The sequence below is a fragment of the Palaemon carinicauda genome, chromosome 12 (assembly GCF_036898095.1).
Source record: "Palaemon carinicauda isolate YSFRI2023 chromosome 12, ASM3689809v2, whole genome shotgun sequence".
NCBI lineage: Eukaryota > Metazoa > Arthropoda > Malacostraca > Decapoda > Palaemonidae > Palaemon > Palaemon carinicauda.
In genome coordinates, this window is record NC_090736.1 from 147843504 (window position 1) to 147864739 (window position 21236).

The following is a 21236-nucleotide window of genomic DNA, read 5'->3' on the forward strand; positions in this document are numbered from 1 at the left end:
CTTCGCCCTCAGTTGTAGTGGATAGTTTGATCCAAAGTTTTCTCCTGTAAAGAGCTGTTCCTCCTGAAGTCTGAAGTTCTATGAAGATAGACCTTAGACGCTCTAGCAGACCTAGAGACATCTTCCTTCAGAGGGCAGATTCTCCAGGAGCCCCACCTCTTAGTAGGTAGGACGTCTTTAATGAGAAAGGTTAGATCAGAAAGAGATGCAGTTCTCTCACTTATTGTGGCTCTCAGGATAGGGCCACTATTACACTAACTCTAGTCCCAGAGGCTATAGCGAACCGAAAAAATAACCTTTTAGGTTAGATGGTTGAGGGAACAATCCTCATTGTTCACAGGTGAGGCATAATGTAGGACCTTGTCCAAAGACCATTAGATGGGCTTTAGTGGCGTTGCGGGCCTAAGCCTGCACATGTTATTGGGAATTTATTAAAGATTCCAATCGTTAGATCCATTTAAAGGGCATATAGAAGAGGTCTAGTCGGGGCTGACTTGCACAGAGATAATGGTCCATGGATCCAAAGATCTCATTAAGTGACCTCTCTCGCAAAGTCGGCCATACCCTTGGTGCTTACTCAAGGGTTTATATGGAGACAAGGCCGAAGAACTAGCGTTCTCATAGTATTCAAGGATACACTGCCTCCTTCCTCAAAAGGCCAACGTGCTGTCGGCCGCCAGACCCTGAATATAGTGGTGGACAGAGAAGGACAGGCAGAAGATCATGAGATTGTTTTCGGGCCCTTTTGCTTTACAAAACAATTTACTTTTCCAAGAAGACTCGTATTGTCTTCTCGTTGACTAGACTTGTATTCTTCTAGGAATTCTATTTTGCCCTTAAGATCCCAGTCTTTTCCTAACCGTTAAGGGCAAGGAATTCGTAAAATGAAGGGATCAGGTGTACTGTGATAAATAGAAGGCAGAAAACTTCTGAACTTCCTGGATAATCCTAGGTGCATAACTAGGACTAGCCTCAGCCTCAGTTCCTTCATTACAGGGAACGGGATGTTCTTGGGCTTTCTGGGAGCCAATAGAGCCCCTCTTCCTTGGAAGGGTCTCAGCATGTAGAGGGCCTTCTGGAGGAAATTTTGATGGGCTGAATAGGAATTCTAAGTCCATCACTTCTAAAGTAGAGACATGATGTCTGTTACCTCCATTAGAGGGTCCTCGTATGGGACTAAATAACGAGATAGTATCTTGATAACGCTCATGATGAAGAGAACAATCTGCAGCTCGGGGACTTGTCCCTTTCTGGGAGGGAATGGGTCTGCGTCCGTGTACCATTCCGACTCTATTGGGTGGAACCCAAGAAGAGCATCCGCTGTCACCTTGCGGATCATATATAAACGAGCTGCTGATAGGCGCCATTCCCTTAAGGAAGGGATGGCTAGCATTCCCTAATGAAATGAGACGTCCCTTATCCTCGACAGTTTTGACGCCTCATTATCGCTTCGATGCTCCAGATCAACCTGAGAAGGTCCGATCTGTGTGGAGAGAGTTTATCCACCCATTACAGGGCTAAAATGGCCTACGGGTCCGTGGTCTTTGGTCATTGTAGGGTAAGCGGAGAGGGAATGACCATTATTGGTCCTATTAGATCTCTTCGAGCGTTTGATGCGTATCTTCTCCAGCCTCTTAGCGCATCTTATAGTTGTGCGAGTAGCACTGGGTCTGTCATCATCGTGAACTGGAGAGAGTTCGAAACTCCTCCCTGTTAGCGTTATGGAATCCTGACTGATTACCATAGTCTCTTGACAGACCTTGCGATCTCCTTTTACATCCCCAGGGGAAAAGGGGGCGTTAGGGTGACTACAGGTTTCAATGATTTTTTAAAACATTGAAGCCCCTGAGCTGGAGAGAATCGAGATTCTATTATTTGCATCCTCAATGTTCCAGGGCCGGATCATCTCCATGGATGCTCAGAGACAGTAATTTCGGGTGCTGCCCACCCCAGCCTGTCGTCCAGGGCCATCGTTGCCTGAACTCTTTCTAGGCTTGGTTTCGCTTGACTGTCTGCTAATTCCGTAAGGATCCTAGGACTGAAACTAGTCCGACGAGAATCTCGTCCAGGATATACGTTATCTTCCATAACTTGGATCCTAGGTAGGAGGGGAGGGGGTGACTGACTGGAAGTTGCTGATAGACATCTTCCAGGGCTGGCTAGATTGTCAACACCCCTTACTGAATAGGGTCCTTATGTTCAGAAGGATTATCATTCTGAACTTGCTGTTCTATTGGAACTTGTTGCGTGGCGCCAAGTCCAGAATGACTCAGAGATTTCTTGAGTCTTTCATGTGAACAATAAACTGCCTTCATTGGAAATCGATGGACTCTACTTTCCTCACCGCTAGTATGCTCTAGAGCTTTAAGGTATACTCTTCTAGGGGGAATTTGAATATAAGAAGAGTTGAGGAAAGGATGGTGGAGGTATGTCCATTTCCATTCTAGTCTCATCTTGGTCAGGCCTTGGACTCCAGTGATCAAAGGTCCGGCGATCCAGGAGGAACTTCCCTCCTACCAGAAGCGTCTGTTTGCTTCGCTTGATCCGAGGGTGTATAAATCTGACTGTCTGTGGAACAACGGTCATTGTAACTGTGGGATGCAGTTTAACATCCTAGGGAGAACTAAGAAACCCTTCCGTTCTCCTTTCGGGCCATACCTGACTGTTCGCCTATATCAGCTTTTCAGTGTTTCACTGTAATAGAAGATTCCTTTCTATTGCATAAAGCTTAGGATAAGTATGCTGGAAAGAGGAGAGACACAGACGTGTAAATCCTTCCAGCCAACTGCTGTGGTCTTCCTAATTATTGATTCTAGGGCATCCCCTTTCAAGAGGAGGCCGATGGAAGATTCTAGTCCATAAGGCTAGAGTAGCGCCCTACATCCGGGGAATTAATAATGAGAATCAAGAGGCTGATGAAGCATCAGCGTAAGGAAGAAGGGGGGGGAGTGGATCCCCCAAATCAGGTAGGTTTCAGCAAGGGGTTGTGCTTAGAAGCACAACGTACTGGAAAACCATTCTATTGTATGGTTATGTACCAAGGATTTCTGTCTGCGATATGGTCCTAAACTGCAGGTGTACAGGGTATTGTATACCCCTATACAACTGGCCTGTTACCATCAAGGCTAGTGCTTGGGGGTAAGTTAATTGGCACAGTACTTCAGTACCGATATGGCTAGCAGGTCTTCGACATATCAGTGATTTTTCGGCTGGCAGCGGGTCGCTGACAGACGTCACACCATCCTAGCCAGTATTCAATGTGACTGGGTAGTGGTGAAAACTATACGCATAGTCAGCGGATCTCTGAACCAGAGGAGACTCCTCGGGCCGTCGGCAGACCGCTGGGAATCGGCGGGCTGTCGATTGAAGGTATACCAACTCATCTATTGACTGGGTGGTGACCAAGGGCACCCACTGCCGGCTCTTGGCGGCGGAGTCAGATGTGACAGTGAAATAATGACTGCTGTTGTTGATTTCACTACAAGGTGTGGCTTGAATATGGAGTCTCTGCCCGGTGTTAGTCAGTCGGGGGTTCGAGTCCCGCTCAGACTCACCAATGCCGTTAGTGTCTGCAACCTCAACTTAAGAGGCAGGGTTGGGGGTTTAGACCTTAAAAACCTTTAAAAGGAGCAGTAAATCGGTATTTATTAGTAATGAGAAAATGAAGTTTTCGGTCCAATTCCCGTAGAGTTCTAGCATTTTACGGGTTCGCAGTTGAACCGCATTTAAGAGATAACTTTCGAGACGAAACCAGCCACAGTTCGACAGCTCTAAACTGCCGTCCTGCAGATTGGGGATTTTGGAAATAATATTGCTGGGGGGACCTGCATATATTATTTCCGTGAAAATGCTCATCTTTATAACTGCGGAAGACTGCAATGCATCATCTGGTGTCCCTCCTGTAAGGAAGGGAGAACAGAAAGGAGTATTCAATTGATTATCGCATCGATAGGCAATTTGCAAAGTTGTCTTTTGACAAAATAGCTTAGGACAGAAAGCTAAAAGAGATAGTTGGAGACACATAACCGTGAATCCCTTGCGAGCCAATGCTGTTACTTCTCCTCAGTCTTAAGGAAATTCCTCCAACCGGGGAATTCCCTGAAGAAAAGGGGGCTCGAACACCTAGGTGTAAGGAAGTGTACATGCACTGTCCCCTTCTATGCTTAACGCTGTGAGGTAAGGAGGATTGATACACAATCAGAGTATCGAAGGAATGTCATTCTTTCGAAATAGGAGTGGTAACAGCAGAAGCTCGCATCCAAGATATGTTGGTTAGAAATTAAAAGACATATATTTGTCTATCCCAACCCATCTATTCGCCGCAACCTCCTTTACAATATTAAATCAGGAAGTTTCCTGAACAGGGAAACTCAGGGATAAGGGCTCTCCCCTTTAGGGGTTAGAGGCGTCACACCACCGGCCCTTTACGAAATTTAATATTGCAGGGTAAATAGAAACTGATTTCAAATCAGAATATTGATGAAATATTATTCCATCAATATTGAATTGGGTTCAGCAAATATCTAGATAGGGACACCCAATATATATTGGAAATAACTACTAGTATAATCTATACGTTAGTTATCCATCTGCCGTATTTACTATACCGGAAATATACTGACTACCTGTATAGACCTATACCGTAGTTCAGCCGGCAGAAAATAAAAGACATATTCTTATGCATCCCAACCAATCTATTTGCTGTGACCTCCCGTACAATATTAAATCAGGGAGTTTCTTGATCAGGGAAACTCAGGGATAAGGGCTCTCCCCTATAGGGGTTAGAGGTGTCACACCACCAGCCCTTTACGAAATTCAATATTGCAGGGTACATGGAAACTGAATTCAAATCAGAATATTGATGAAATATTAATCCATCAATATAGAATTGGGTTCAGCAAATATCTGGGCAGGGATACCCAAGATATATTGGAAATAACTACTAGTATAATATATACGATAGTTATTCATCTGCTGTATATACTATACTGCAATTATACTGATTACCTGTATAGACATATACTGTAGTACAGCCGGCATATTGCCGGGTTAGCTGGCTATTGTCGGAGCATCTAGCAAGCTAGAAAGGAGAGAGAGAGAGAGAGAGAGAGAGAGAGAGAGAGAGAGAGAGAGAGAGAGAGAGAGAGAGAGAGAGAGAAAAGCATGGAATGAAGGCTCTCTATTACTGTATATGTATACACTAGTAAAAGATGTAAAAGTCTAATTTTACTGCCTTTCTCCAAAAAGAAGGTTCACTTCCATTTAGCCATAGTACTATTGCCGGCTTACTACTGTAGGCCAGCCTCCGGCAGCACGAGTACAGTCGGCATACTACCTACTGAGTCAGTACCTATCTGTGCCGGTCTACTGCCGGCCAGAACAATACGCCGACAACAGAAACTGTGGCTAGCAGTTCAAGGGAGAACTGGAGAACCTTGGTGACAAAAGGGGCCTCCCATCCACAGCCGCCAAAGCCGCTGGAAGCCGGCAGTCGCCGACAGTCGTCATGGCCGTTGGCAGTCGGCAGTCTCCGACAGCTGATGACTGAGGAGGGGGGGGTTTCTGGGCGGCCCTGGCAACCCACCTGCAATGGTAAGCTTGCAGGACTCCAGCACAGGAAAGACAATGGCTCGGCCATCGTTAAAGAACAGAGAGGGGAGGGGAAAGGGTCCTATATGAGGTATAGGAGGTCCGGCAATGTTGCCGGATCTACACACCTTGAAGAAACTCTGTTTCAGTACCGGCACGACCACAAGCGGCAGGAGAATCATTTATTCTCCAGCTTAGGAGGTGCTAATACAGTTAAGGGGACGGCAGCTCATGCCGTTCCTCTCAACAAGGGAGAAACAGAGTTCCAATGCCGGCGCCATCCTAGGCCACTTTAGTATACGACTCTATAGCCTAGGGTCGGCGAGCATAGGACTAGTCTACTAGACCACAGGGAGAAGGTGGCGGTAACATTCGACCACTTCAGGTTTAGTCTAGGGAGGGCTAGCCTCCTATGCCGGTAGTTCCGACGGCAAGGGAATGCAATCACCCCGCCGACCAACTGCCGACAAAGACTAAATACTCTGAGGTTCTGATCGAATCCCAAAACTTGCCGACGGCCGTTAAGGGATGAAACAAAAAACTCTAGGCTAGTCATGCCTGAATTCGAAATTCAAGGCCGACGCAGAGAGTTGTAGCCTAAGGCTACTCTCAGAGGGAAGAGAGATTACCCATAAATCTCTAGTGAGATTGATGATGGTTAATATAATTCCAGGAGATATCGATCTCCAGGAATGATAACCAAAACACAAGGGTAACCGGGGAAATGACGAAAGTATATGTTGTCTAGGTTATGTTACCCAGACATGACGAGATTTCGGTTACCTAAATCACCAAAAACTCTGACATATACGATCGCCACGAAAAGGGAAAAATATGCTTATAGATATCTTTACAATATAATAATGCCTAAATAGCTTTCATAACAATGAATAAGCTATTTACACCGGAATATCGTTCTGCTAACTAAATAGCACATGTACCAAGAACGACAGCGCCATGGCGACACCGGCGATCGGCAAAGATCCACACACAAGAAATACACAATTTCATTGCGAAGCTGGAACTAAATTACATATTGTAAAGAATCAGTACTCAACCTTCTAGATGGAGAAAGAAGCCGTAGAAGCATAAAGATTCCCAGAAATCGAACGGAAATGTCAGATCGACAGGGAACACCACCGTAGCGAGTCGCTACAGATAAAGGAATGACCGCCAGAGGGAGTTGGCGCGGTTTTGATACGATTGTAGTAGGGAACCAGGGTAATCTTTGTGGCGGTTACCCTTCTATTCTGCCACGTTTTCCCCTAGAGCCTAGAGGCGTAAAGGCTATTCGGGGTGCAGATTGCCATGTGGCGTGTCAAGAATACGTCCCCTGATGATATACGATACCCTTGAGAGTAATCTTAAAGGTACTCGCGCCAGAAGTTAGAATTCTGTGAAACCTTTGGTTTGATTCTCTGGGAATATCACTGTAGTCATATATACCCTTCGGAAGCTACTAAAGGAACCTTCCATTAGGACGTCATGGCTTGAGCCCAAAAAATCCGTTATCAAAAAGAGTTCAAGGATTTGTGTGAAGAAAAACCCTGCACAGCGAAAACTCAAAACTAGAATATAGTACTTCACCAATTAGATGTGAAAAACTCCAGTTTAGTAACAGCGAGTAAAGTACGTCTTGCCGACACGGCGACAGAGAGAAAATTGAGTCTTTGTTTACATTGAGAACTGGGTATCTGGTCGACAGATGGCGCTGTTGGGCACACCCGCAACCTGTGTAGCGATCGCTGGCGAGTTTTTCCGTAGAGTTGTCTGTCGAGCAACAGAGTTGCAGCTATATAATCACCGGCTAAGTTAAATATTGAAAAAAACAAATTAATAAGACATTACAAATTTCAAAAGTAATTTATAATTTCCTAACTATACCAACCCTCAACCCTTAATAGGAGTAAGACTTCAGTGAAGCTGAAATAGCCATTAGAATTTTTATGTGGCACTAATAATAATAATAATAATAATAGATAGCTAAATATATACACACACATAATATATATATATATATATATATATATATATATATATATATATATATATATATATATATATATATATATATATATATATATATATATATATATATATATATATATATATATATATATATATATATATATATATATATATATATATATATATATATATATATATATATATATATATATATATATATATATGTATATATTTAAACCCAAAGCAAATCAACTTATAAAATTGTCAATTAGACATGACAATACGTATCTATAAAATGTCAGACCTGGATCATATTACTTTCTCTCGATAAGTAGACTGGATATTTACCTAAATACACTATACGCATAATAGAATACAATACTGTACTCACGGCTTGTTCTTTAGCTTTATCAAAGCTAAAACTGTGGAAATGATTCAGGATACCTTGCAGAGCAATCTCCTCCTCACTGGTGGATTTTACTTTCACTTTTGCTGCAACATTTTCTGGTCTCTGTCGAGGAATATCTTCAGTCCCACTTAATGAATCGGATTGTTCTCTAACTGAAGAACATGATGCCCTAGAGTGAAAATTTGTTTCTCCTTTCTCTACATTGTCACCTTTACTTGCAGATCCTCTCCTAGAGTGCCCTCCCTCAGTTTCTGTTCGAAGAACTATCTCTTGCCTTGATATCTTTCTTTCTGCATGTGGCCTGTCACTTCTGGTGCTTGCTATTAGAGAATCATTTTCAGAGGTGTTACTGTTTTCAGTTTTTACCGATTCACTAATCTCACTGCTATTAGCTTCGGACCTTTTGGAGTCTTCAGCATTTGTTGCCATTTCATTTCTGCAATAAAGATGACAAATTCGAAGATAATTTGTATTTTTCCTAACCATACAAACCTTAGCTATTTACAAAGGGTATTACTTTTAGCGTAGCTGAAATGGCGAGCCATTAGAATTTAACGAGGGTGTATTACCCCCGCGCTAGTTAGCGGGGGGGTAGGGGAGTGGTAGCTAGCTACCCCTCCTCCCCCTCACACACAGGTGAATACTCACTTTCACTTAGAGGTAGGACTTGTCTTGGGGGACAGGGCTGGCGGGCAAATATGTGTAAATAGCTAAGGTTTGTATGGTTAGGAAAAATACAAATTATCTTCGAATTTGTCATTTGTTCCGTAACCGAAATACAAACCACGCTATTTACAAAGGGTGACTTATCCCTTAGGAAGGGTGGAAAGTCCCCAGCCATACTGGCTTTGGCTTTACCCGGGGACTCAGAATCCGAGTGAGTCGCACTCGAGAAAAGGAGTCCCTGCACCTCACAAGTTCCTTGCACCGCAAGGAACCATGTGGCCTACGTAAGCTTGTGTGTGAAGGAAGAAGTGTGACCCGTCTTAGGCAGTTGACCTGGAGTTCCAGAAGGAACTCTGGGTTAAGACGTTCCCAATACCACCTCGTCAGGGTATGGGGGACGCGACAGTATTGACTCAATACTCGGAACACAAGGAAGCATGGTTTACCTGCAGAGGTTCGAGGTCAGCTATGCAGAGACCAGGATGCTGCTTCCCCGTAGAGGGGATGATGAAGAAAGAAGTAAGGGCCAGACATACTTCTTTCGTTCATGCAGACTAAAACCTGATAACAATGCCCTCAACCTTCTGCTACCTGTCCAAAAAGGAGCCTGAGGTTAGACCAGCTGTTGTGTAGCCACCACAGAGCGATAGAAAACGTATCGAGACTCCTGTGGGTCACGCCCTGCAGGAAGCGGGCTGCGAAGGTCATCAGACGCTTCCAGACTCCAGCTTGTAGCACCTGCGTCACAGAGTAGTATTACTCGAAGGCGAGGGACGTTGCGATGTATCCAACATCGTGCTGTAGGGCGACGTGACGGGGGAGGGTCTGAAGACAGGTCGAGATGAATGTCCTTGAGTCCGGGCTGAAGAGGTATACTGGTGACTCTCCCCCCATGTCCTCCTTGTGTTCCCAAATCGGCTGCAACTGAGGCCAAACTGCAGCTGTTCCCAGCGCTAACCTCTCGATTCCTGTACTGGCAAGAAAGAGAAGGTCTTGGGACATCAGACACAGAATGGAGACTCAAAATCTTGAATGAATCGGACCGAAGGGTCGGGACCCTCAGATTCTGAGTCTAGCCAACAACTCAGGAGCGAGCCTGAATGTTGCCTTCCCCTCTTCCTTAGAAAGGGGGGGAGTAGTAAGAGACCAAGAAGATTGCTCACACACTGGCCGTGGCCAGAGTGAGCAGAAGACCCAGGGCGGAATACAATCCGAGGCCTGTCGTAAAAGGGTCTTGAGAAGATCTCTTAAAGGACTAAAAGTCCGAGCCATGCTCCAAGTTGGAGGTCTTCCTCCGACTAGGGCAGGGACGATCGTAGCTTCGCATGAGCGAGGATAGATCCAGCGGGCAGGAAAAAGTTATTCCTTTAAGCCTGAAGGTCAGGGAAAGGCTGAGCGACAGGCTTCATTGCCAAGAGCGGAAAGGAGTTTCCTCCCGCCGAAAGGCAATAAGACCGTTATTGCTGGAGAAGAGGCCTCACGGGAAGAAGTATATCTCCCACGGCACCAACCACCTTAGACTCTTCACTTTGCCTGGGAGACCCCTGTGGATGACTATCGCAGATGACGCGACCTCCGTACCGCGACTGTAGCGGGTTGTCTCTTCTAGAGGAGGAAGCGTAGTGTCTCCAGGCATGAAGCCGAAGCGACGCCCCGGTTCGGGAGAGATGTCGCAGTGTGGTTGCTTGAGTAGTCTGCGCCGTGGGAGAAGCTCTCCCGGGAGTTCCGTCAGGGGAAGCAGAGGGTCCAGAAACCGTTCTGCACATAGTCCCAGTGGAGCTCTCCCATTGAAAGGTTGACAGACAACCTGGTTTTGTTGAGACCCATTGTCCGCAGACAAAAAGGAGGGAAGACGCAGGCGTCGAAGTTGTCCCACCATCACCGGAATGCATCTTGCCAGAGTCTCGGGGTCTGAGACTGGGGGGAAAACTAGCGGAAGCTTGAGGTTCCAAGCTGTCGCGATCAGGTCCCCCAGACCAGCACTTGCTGGTTACCCAAGGTCAAAGACCCCTAGGTACACTCTCTCTATGAGGCTCTGCTCGGATAGTCTGAGAGAAACATTCCCCTGCCTGGAATGAGAGAGCCGATGGTGGAATTGAGAGAATCTCAATCATCCCGATATCTCTACTGCAAGATGTGAAGGTGTGAAAATGCGTCCCCTGCTGGTTAGCATGAAGTCGACACGCAACGGGGCGACTTGGCAGGAGCGGTAGGATCTGAAGAGGGGCCAGACTAAGGCCCTTAAGCCTGCCTGAATGATGGAGAGGTATCCTTCAGGTCTTGACCATAGGCCTGGACCGGAACATGCCCCCCCCCCTTTCCTTTGACGAGTCCGAGAACCGCATCAAGAATGTGGGGAAAGGACGAGAATATCCACTACCATCAAGAGGCTCCATAGGTCAACACCCATTGCAGGTTTAATAGTTCCGCTGGTCCCATAGGGCCAGGGAGTCCGGTTAAACATTGCCTGAAGCCACCGGAACTTGGATCGCCCCACATGGAACTTATCCTGAGGCGACCGTTCGGACTATAAACGGGTCAATGAGGAAAGAAGAACTAGGAAACGTTCCAAGGTAGGGCTGAAAACTCTGCTTGACTGAGAACAGGTACTGCGACTCTCCTCAGTCTTGCCACGGTGAACCGAAAGGAAGGCTCGGAGGATGTGGTAACAGAATCTGGCGTCCCCAGGTGGTCACCCATCCAAGTACCGACGTTGCTTAACCTCGCTGGACGGACGAGAAGCGGGGTTTCCAACGTGGTAAGGCGGTTGACTCAATATCATGGCCAGATACTCCAGATGTTGAGGCAGAGGAAGAGAAGGCTCCAAGCAAAATACCATGAGCCCACACTCATGGTCAGCATTCGGAAGCTTTTCCCGGCGCTGAATCAGGTCGAAACCCGAGCCTACCGGAGTTGACCAGCCCTCCAAACAGCAGAGGAGGCGGAAGTCTGCACCTGAGCGGCCAAGAGGAAGGCAGGGAGAGTTCTCTGGGGAAACAAACCTGCTATGCCACGGCGGGATAGCCACACTGCATCATAAGCAGGAATACTTGCAGTTTAGGCTGAATTCGACGAGCACCCTGGAAGATGGATGGAATGGAAACTGAAAGTACCCGTCCTTCCGATCCAGGGTTAAAGGAGTCCTGTCGCCTCGTTACCAGTCTGATCGATTCTGCTGGTCTACGCTGGCCGAAGTTTGTTCGACAAACTTGATCAGGGCTGAGAGGTCGACTATGGACGTCCCCTCTCAGATCCTTCCTTACAAGAAAGGATCGACTGAGGGGGCCGGGGGTGAAGCCGTCGATGATCCTAAGGAAGACCTTCGCCTAAGGTATGGATCATTCTGCCCAACCGGGCAACTCTGCTGATGCTATGGCATAGAGGTTCAGAGACACTGAATTCGCTGACAGAGACGGCAGGCGCGATATCCTTGGCTACTCACAGAGATTGTGCGGGAATGGGCATCGGGAAGCTGTCATTCGGATGAGTAACCTTAAGCATCCTCCCAGCGAAAAAACCTGCAATCCTAGAGTTCGTGAACTCCTTTTAGGACTATGCCCCCCCGGGGGAGTCTCCCGTGCCATCTGTTCCTGACAGGAGGAAACTGCAATTGGACACCTTGTCCCAGTTGTCGTAGCCGATAACTTAGGCCGACGTGGTTGAAAGAAAAGGGAGCTGGAGCCCTGCAGAGTCTGGAAGAAAGCGCCTTGGAGGAGTGAAACCGGAAGTCGATTTACTCCGCACAGCAGATGTTTAAGTCTCTGTCCTTGGGCAAAGACAAAACTCTTCTCAAGGATGGAAGGGTGTCTGAGGTCGTTGACCTCCACAGATGAGACACCCGAAGGAAGCCTTCAGTCAGTGCGTCCAGATGGTACAACATCGAGCTTGTCCGCAAGTAGATACTTAACGACGAAAGGCCAAGGTGCCTGAGCTCGAGAGGAGGAAAGTACCCTTGATCTTCCTGTAGCTTCCTTGAACCAAACCTCGGGCCGTAACCGAGGAGGGAAAGAACCTGGTAAGCTCCCAGAGGAAGAGGTAAGCAGTCACCCCTTGTCCGATGGAGAAATCTTCAACGGAAAGCCCCCCCCGCCAAAAATCCTTCCAGGGCGGGAGAAGGAGAGAGTACTCGTGCAGGAGAGGGGACCCTCGAGACCGACCTCTTGGGAACCAACTTCGCCCTGGGGGAAGTCACCACGAAGTCCACTCCTCTCTTTCTCTTCAGCGTAGGAGAGACAGCCGCTGGTTTGTTACCCTGGCCGGTGAGTGCTGGTTTCATAAACCTCATTAACGCCCGTGCCAGCGGATCAAACCATGTCTGCTGCTCCAAGGACACAGAGTCCGAAATCCTCGCTAAGGTGAAAGGGATCGGGCGATCCTTTGGAGAGGACACGACGGTTCCTGCCTGAAAAGAAGGTGGGAAGAATGCTGTACTGACCTGTCTTCGTCCTGCACTACCAACCTGTGCTTGGATGGAGGTGATCCCGAGTGCCGCCTAGGAGCACGCGTCCCTGCTGCTACCACCGGCTGTGGAATTCGCCGCGAACTATGGTCGCGCGAGGGCGAACGGTCGCGCAAAGGCGAATGGTCGCGCGGGCGTACAGGCGAGTGGTCGCGCGGGCGCGCAGGCGAGCGGTCGCGAGGGCGCGCAGGCGAGCGATCGCGCGGGCGCGCGGGGCGCGCGCAGGCGAGCGATCGCGCGGGCGAGCGATCGCGCGGGCGCGCAGGCGAGCGATCGCGCGGGCGCGCAGGCGAATGGGCGTGACGGCGAGGGATCGTGCTGCCGCGTAGGTGAAGAAGATCGCTGGCGGTAAGCGATGGCGAGCAGCATGTGTAGGTGAATGATCGCGTGATAGGGTGCGATGGTGATCAGCATCCGCAAGAGGGCGATCGTTCAGGGTTGTGCGATGAGGAGCAGCATGCGAAGCGGGCAATCGTTCAGGGTTGTGCGATGGCGAGCAGCATGCGCAGGTGAATGATCGCGTGAAAGGGTGCGATGGTGATCAGCATCCGCAAGAGGGCGATCGTTCAGGGTTGTGCGATGAGGAGCAGCATGCGAAGCGGGCAATCGTTCAGGGTTGTGCGATGGCGAGCAGCATGCGCAGGTGAATGATCGCGTGAAAGGGTGCGATGGTGATCAGCATCCGCAAGAGGGCGATCGTTCAGGGTTGTGCGATGAGGAGCAGCATGCGAAGCGGGCAATCGTTCAGGGTTGTGCGATGGCGAGCAGTATGCGCAGGTGAATGATCGCGTGAAAGGGTGCGATGGTGATCAGCATCCGCAAGAGGGCGATCGTTCAGGGTTGTGCGATGAGGAGCAGCATGCGAAGCGGGCAATCGTTCAGGGTTGTGCGATGGCGATCAGCATCCGCAGTTGAGGGTCGCGCGATGGCGATCAGCATCCGCAGTTGAGGGTCGCGCGATGGCGATCAGCATCCGCAGTTGAGGGTCGCGCGATGGCGATCAGCATCCGCAGTTGAGGGTCGCGCGATGGCGATCAGCATCTGCAGTTGAGGGTCGCGCGATGGCGATCAGCATCCGCAGTTGAGCTAGTAGCTGGCGAACCATGTTCCTTCAGAAGTGTTGGAGAACGTTGGCGTGCCAGCTGTAACACACGTGGGCGATCCGGAGATCGCTGGCGAGCTGATGATCGCTGACGAGCTGACGATCGCTGACGAGCTGATGATCGCTGACGAGCTGATGATCGCTGACGAGCTGATGATCGCTGACGAGCAGAAGGCTACGCGTGGAAGCCCGCGCAAAGAAGAAGAGTCCTTGACCCCGACCTGAACCTAAGTTCTAGATCGCGAGGGCGAACGTGGGCGCACAGGGCACGTAACAGGAACTGCAGGGAAGATCATCTTGAAAGCGCTGACGAACAGGAGAGCGCTGACGAACAGAAGGGCGCGCAGGGAAACCCTGACACGCAAGGGAAGAACCCCCGTGGGGGCAACCCTTTGCCCCGAAGGGATCGTTGTCCGCCGGGAGACTGATGTCCGTCGGAAGACCGTTGTCCGTCGGGAAGACCGTTGCCCGTCGGAAGACGAGATTAGACTGCTGTCCATCTGCACCAAGACGGAAGATCGAGAAAAAGAAGTTGTAGGCTGCAAACGGAGATTCAAAAAGGCGCCTCAAACACCCTTATAGGGAGATGAGAGGCCCTTACGACGAGGCGGACGGAGGGCCTTACGGCGAGGGAGGCCAACAGCAACAGCAACAGAAGAAACCTCCGAAGAGGAGTCTCTATGAGTGTACTCTCTCGCGAACGAAAGAGAAACACTTCGTGGAAGAGACTGGTCAGCCAGTGACCTAAAAGGGGCAATCCTCCGAAGAGGAGATCCTGCAGTTGCCCAGCCCCTTGAGCGAAACTGCAGGTGCGACCGCTCAGCACCAAGAGCATAGTCGCACGAAAAAAAGGCAAGAGAAGAACCCCCCAAAAGAGGAAAAGCTCAAGCCTGGACAGGAAAAAAACTTCCCTCGGAAGGAAAGTTATCCGCCCAAGGAGGCAAGCCTCCTGACTGTTCTAAAATGAACTGGAGAGCTGTCCGTCGACACGGGAGTACTACCAGTAGAAGGAGACACGCCCCTGACGACAATACAAGGGGGAGGCAGCAACAGCCGAATCCCCAGGACTCAACCAGACAGCTCACACCGTTGCTATATTACAGAAACGAACTAGATCGGTAACTGTAAAAAAAAAAAAACAAATAATATTAGTACACATTCATTCCCCCGGGAAGGCTCCGAAGAGGAATCCCGAGGAAAAGGAACAAGAATTACACAATAGGCACGTGCCCTCACAACCACTTACACTCGCGGAAGGAGAGCTGTAACCAAAACAGAATTATAACAATTATAATTATGTAACTATGTAATTATGTAATTTAAAAATGAATGAACACTAAAGAAAAAAACGAAAACCCCGAAAGGAATCGTTCTACAAGCTGAAAAATTAACAACTACAATTAGATTCATAAACTAATTGAGACAAAATGTACGGCGTAGCAACCCCACCCACACGGGAAGGAAGCTACAAGGGCGTAGTAAAACATAGTAAAAGGGTGAACGACCTCAAGAGAGAGAGAGAGAGAAAGACCGAAGTCAAACTCGATCGCAACCCATAAAATTAGGCCGTGGTGGCCTAACTGCCGAGGCCTCCACGTAGATATCGTACACTACACACACACATCTGAAAAGGAAACTTACTTATTTCTATACTCAAATATATATACAAACATGAAAACATGTTTACATATATATTGAGTAAAAGAAAAGTAAGCGATTAAGTAAAGACAAAACAGACAATGGCTGCCAAGCGAGGACCAAGACAGAGACGTCTGTCACAGTCCGAGCCAAAAGTGAAAGTGAGTATTCACCTGTGTGTGAGGGGGAGGAGGGGTAGCTAGCTACCACTCCCCTACCCCCCCGCTAACTAGCGCGGGGGTAATACACCCTCGTTAAATTCTAATGGCTCGCCATTTCAGCTACGCTAAAAGTAATACCCTTTGTAAATAGCGTGGTTTGTATTTCGGTTACGGAACAAAATATGTTTAAGGAACAAAAATAAAAATGTTATTTTGATAATAAAATAAATTTTTGAATATAATTACCCGGTGATTATATAGCTGCAACTCTGTTGCCCGACAGACAACTCTACGGTAAAAACTCGCCAGCGATCGCTACACAGGTTGCGGGTGTGCCCAACAGCGCCATCTGTCGTCCAGATACCCAGTACTCAATGTAAACAAAGACTCAATTTTCTCCTCGTCCCACTGCGTCTCTATTGGGGAGGAAGGGAGGGTCATTTAATTTATAATCACTGGGTAAGTATATTCAAAAATTCATTTTATTATCAAAATAACATTTTTCAATATTTAACTTAGCCGGTGATTATATAGCTGATTCACACCCAGGGGGGTGGGTAGAGACCAGCAATATATGTTTACACTTTTATGAGCTAAGAGTTTTTATTTCATTTTAGAAGTTATCAAAATAACAAAAACAAAATAAATAGGTACCTGGTAAGGAAGTCGACTTGGACAATTACTCTGCCTTTTAAGTACGTCTTCCTTACGGAGCCTCGCGATCCTCTTAGGATGCTGATCGACCCCTAGGATCTGAAGTATCAAGGGTTGCAACCCATACAACAGGACCTCATCAAAACCCCTAATCTAGGCGCTCTCAAGAAATGACTTTGACCACCCGCCAAATCAACCAGGATGCGAAAGGCTTCTTAGCCTTCCGGACAACCCAAAAAACAACAATAAAAACATTTCAAGAGAAAGATTAAAAGGGTATGGAATTAGGGAATTGTAGTGGTTGAGTCCTCACCCACTACTGCACTCGCTGCTACGAATGGTCCCAGTGTGTAGCAGTTCTTGTAAAGAGACTGGACATCTTTCAAGTAAAATGACGCGAACACTGACTTGCTTCTCCAATAGGTTGCGTCCATTATACTTTGCAGAGATATATTTTGCTTAAAGGCCACGGAAGTTGTTACAGCTCTAACTTCGTGCGTCTTCAACTTAAGCAAGGTTCGGTCTTCCTCACTCAGATGTGAATGAGCTTCTCGTATTAACAATCTAATAAAGTCTGACCAAGCATTCTTTGACAAAGGCAAGGATGGTTTCTTAACTGAACACCATAAAGCTTCAGATTGGCCTTGTAAAGGTTTAGTACGCTTTAAATAGAACTTAAGAGCTCTAACAGGGCATAAGACTCTTTCTAGTTCATTGCCTACGATCTCCGATAAGCTGGGGATATCGAAAGATTTAGGCCAAGGCCGAGAAGGCAGCTCATTTTTGGCTAGAAAACCAAGTTGTAGCGAACAAGTGGCTTTTTCTGACGAAAATCCTATGTTCTTGCTGAAGGCATGAATCTCACTGACTCTTTTAGCCGAGGCTAAGCATACCAGGAAAAGAGTCTTAAGAGTGAGATCTTTCAGGGAGGCTGATTGTAACGGCTCCAACCTATCTGACATGAAGAATCTTAGTACCACGTCTAAATTCCATCCAGGGGTAGCCAAACGACGCTCCTTGGTGGTCTCAAAAGACTTAAGGAGGTCTTGCAGATCTTTATGTTTGGAAAGATCTAAGCCTCTATGCCGGAAGACCGATGCCAACATGCTTCTGTAGCCCTTGATAGTGGGAGCTGAAAGGGATCGTCCTTTTCTCAGGTATAAGAGAAAAACAGCAATTTGAGCTACAGAGGTACTGGTCGAGGATACAGAAACTGACTTGCACCAGTCTCGGAAGACTTCCCACTTCGATTGGTAGACTCTAATGGAAGAAGCTCTCCTTGCTCTAGCAATCGCACTGGCTGCTTCCTTCGAAAAGCCTCTAGCTCTCGAGAGTCTTTCGATAGTCTGAAGGCAGTCAGACGAAGAGCGTGGAGGCTTTGGAGTACCTTCTTTACGTGTGGCTGACGTAGAAGGTCTACCCTTAGAGGAAGACTACTGGGAACGTCTACTAACCATCGAAGTATCTCGGTGAACCATTCTCTCGCGGGCCAGAGGGAAGCAACTAACGTCAACCTTGTCCCTTCGTGAGAGGCGAACTTCTGCAGTACCTTGTTGACAATCTTGAACGGTGGGAATGCGTAGAGATCCAGATGTGACCAATCTAGGAGGAAAGCATCTATATGTATTGCTGCTGGGTCCAGGACTGGAGAGCAATAGATTGGAAGCCTCTTGGTCAGCGAGGTTGCAAAGAGATCTATGGATGGTTTTACCCCAAGTGGCCCAAAGTCTCTTGCACACATCCTTGTGGAGGGTCCATTCGGTTGGAATTACTTGCCCTTTCCGACTGAGACAATCTGCTATGACGTTCAAGTCGCCTTGGATGAACCTCGTTACTAGGAAGATGTCTTGACCTTTTGACCAGATGAGCAGGTCCCTTGCGATCTCGTACAACGTCAGTGAGTGGGTACCTCCTTGTTTGGAGATGTACGCCAAGGCCGTGGTGATGTCCGAGTTAACTTCCACCACTTTGCCTCGAAGGAGAGACTTGAAGCTTTTCAAGCCCAGATGTACTGCCAACAGCTCCTTGCAGTTGATATGCATGCTCCTCTGACTCGAGTTCCACAGTCCTGAGCATTCCCGACCGTCTAGTGTCGCGCCCCAGCCCACGTCCGATGCGTCCGAGAAGAGAACGTGGTTGGGAATCTGAACAGCCAGGGGAAGACCCTCTCTTAGGTTGATATTGTCCTTCCACCAAGTCAGACAAGACTTTATCTTTTCGGAAACCGGGATCGAGACCGCTTCTAGCGTCTTGTCCTTTTTCCAGTGAAAAGCTAGATGGTATTGAAGAGGACGGAGGTGTAGTCTTCCTAGTGACACAAATTGTTCCACGGATGACAGCGTCCCTACCAAACTCATCCACAGCCTGACTGAGCAGCGTTCCTTCTTCAGCATCTTCTGGATGGATAGCAGGGCTTGATCTATTCTGGGGGCTGATCGTCTTGTTATTCAGCAACGTCCTCATCAGAGGGTTCCTCATCCGAAAACTGATGAGGAAACGGCAACGGAGTGGGCAACGTCTGGCTCGCTGAGTCCGGTCGCACTGGTGGATGCGTGACGGAGCCGGACGCAACATCATGGAACTGCTGCACAGTCTGTGAACTGTCAACTACCATGGGTGCGCGAGGAAGCACAGCGTCAACCCGAGACTGTCTAGACCGTCTGGGTTGTGCAGTCAACACCCTACCGGGTTGCTGAGGTTGACGCACTGCATCAAAACAAGTCACCTCTGCTGGTTGTTGAACGTCCTGAACGTCAACAACCACCTCCGAGCGTCGCTTAACGTTAACGTGCGGCTGGCAACCCACACTGGGTCGCATCGGTGGAGGAACCACCTCAACTGACAGACGCGAGTAGGTTACCTCAGCGTCAACAGGGCGCACAACCGACCGGTTGGAAGATTGTTGGCCAGAAGGTTCGGTAGCAACCTTCTCCGCATTAAAGTCCTGTATCAAGGACGCAAGCTTGGACTGCATGTCTTGAAGCAAAGCCCATTTAGGGTCTACGGGAGCAGGTGTGGCAACAGACGGGGTTAGCGACTGAGGCGGTACCGCTTACCATCCCTGAAAGCCTTGTTATGCATGACATAATTGTACAGCAAAACTTCAAAGGCTCGAAAACAGCTGTGAAGTTGACCTGTAAACAACTTGGAGCGTCTCCTGGCCAGGCGCCAGGGAGAGTCTACGAGAATTGAGAAGTCTATCTGGGCAGAGGATGAACTCCCAAGCCGAGAACTACTCTCGTGTCATATCAGACTCTCGCTCTATAAACCAGTTTAAAAGAAGGGAAAGCAAAGGCTGTATCCCCCAAACTCCTCCTGGTGAAAAACCAGTCGCCTAGCCAACGTAAAGCTCTCTAGGAGAGCGAGAGAGCACTAGCTTAAAAACAACGGCTTCGAAGTAGCTAGGCCTAGTGTAAGCTCTGACGTTTAGGCGAACGAGGAGCAGCAGTTACAGAAAGATCCGGACAAAGATCCTTAAAAAAAATCATCATGATTTAATTAAAGTCCATAGGAGGCTAAGCAGCTTTAGGCTCCTCTCCATCTGACAGAGTCCTCAAGGGAATATCAGTAGGAGGGGGAACAGCAACTTCCTCATCTACAGGAACCTTGTCCGATAAAAGCTGAGTCTCAAGCAAGGGAGAGACCTACCGTGGTGGCAATGCTTTACAAGCAGAGTCCACACTCACTGGTGCATTAGTAGCGGACCAGAACGCAACGTCATGTAACTGCTTGACAGTCTGTGAACTGTCAACAACTGAACTGTCAACCACAACAGGTGCGTGAGGACGCACAGCGTCCACTCGAGACTGCTTTGACTGCCTAAACTGAGCAGTCAAAACAACTCTAGAATGCGGAGGTTGACGCACAGCGTCAAAACAAGTCAACTCCGATTGTTAGTGAACGTCTTGAACGTCAACAGGAGCATCAGCAAGTGGCCTAACGTCCAAATGCGGCTGAAAAACCACACGAGACCGCATCGAGTGTGGTTCTAAACAACCTGACTGACGTGACTAAGCTACGCCAACGTCAACAGTAAGCACAAAGGAACGTTAGGTTGGCTGAAAGCCAGAATATCGATGAGATAAACGGCTAGACTCAACGGACTAATCGGCAGAATAGTCTTCCATAAGGGAGGCAAGCATATACTGCATGTCTTGCCATACAACCCATTAAGGATCAACGGAAATGGTTGTGGTAAGAGACGAGGGTAACGTCTGTGACCGCAACACTTTGCCAACAAAAAAAGACTCTCGGAGTCTGTGTTACGCTTTTGTTAGGCGGCGAGCAGTTATCCGATGACTGCATAGGGTCAGAGCTGTCCTAATGGTTGTAACCAGGACGCTGGACCTGTCATGAAAGGACTGACTTTCGCTTAAGGGCTTCGAAACCTTGTGACAGGTTTCTTATGCGAAAAGCCTTCGGATGACGAGGAGAAACAACGTCTCTCTCGTCTTATGGTAGGGGAGATCTTGGTAAGATACACCCGATACCATAGAGGGAAAAACGTCTGTTCGTTGATCAAGGCCTCTCGAACCCATAAGTCGTTTGACATTACTTCTCCCCTGGGCTTGGGAGCATGCAAGAGGTCCC

General features: G+C 48.1%; 1 protein-coding gene across 1 annotated transcript in view; it reads right to left on the reverse strand.

Annotated features, from left to right (window-relative positions):
* Nucleotides 1–21236, reverse strand: part of LOC137650684 (KICSTOR subunit 2-like) — a 215069-nt gene that overhangs the window by 159223 nt on the left and 34610 nt on the right. The window contains exon 2 of the mRNA XM_068383849.1: nt 7949–8402. Within this exon, the coding sequence (XP_068239950.1) occupies nt 7949–8395 (447 nt within the window). The 5' untranslated portion in view covers nt 8396–8402. The remainder of the gene's footprint in view (nt 1–7948; nt 8403–21236) is intronic.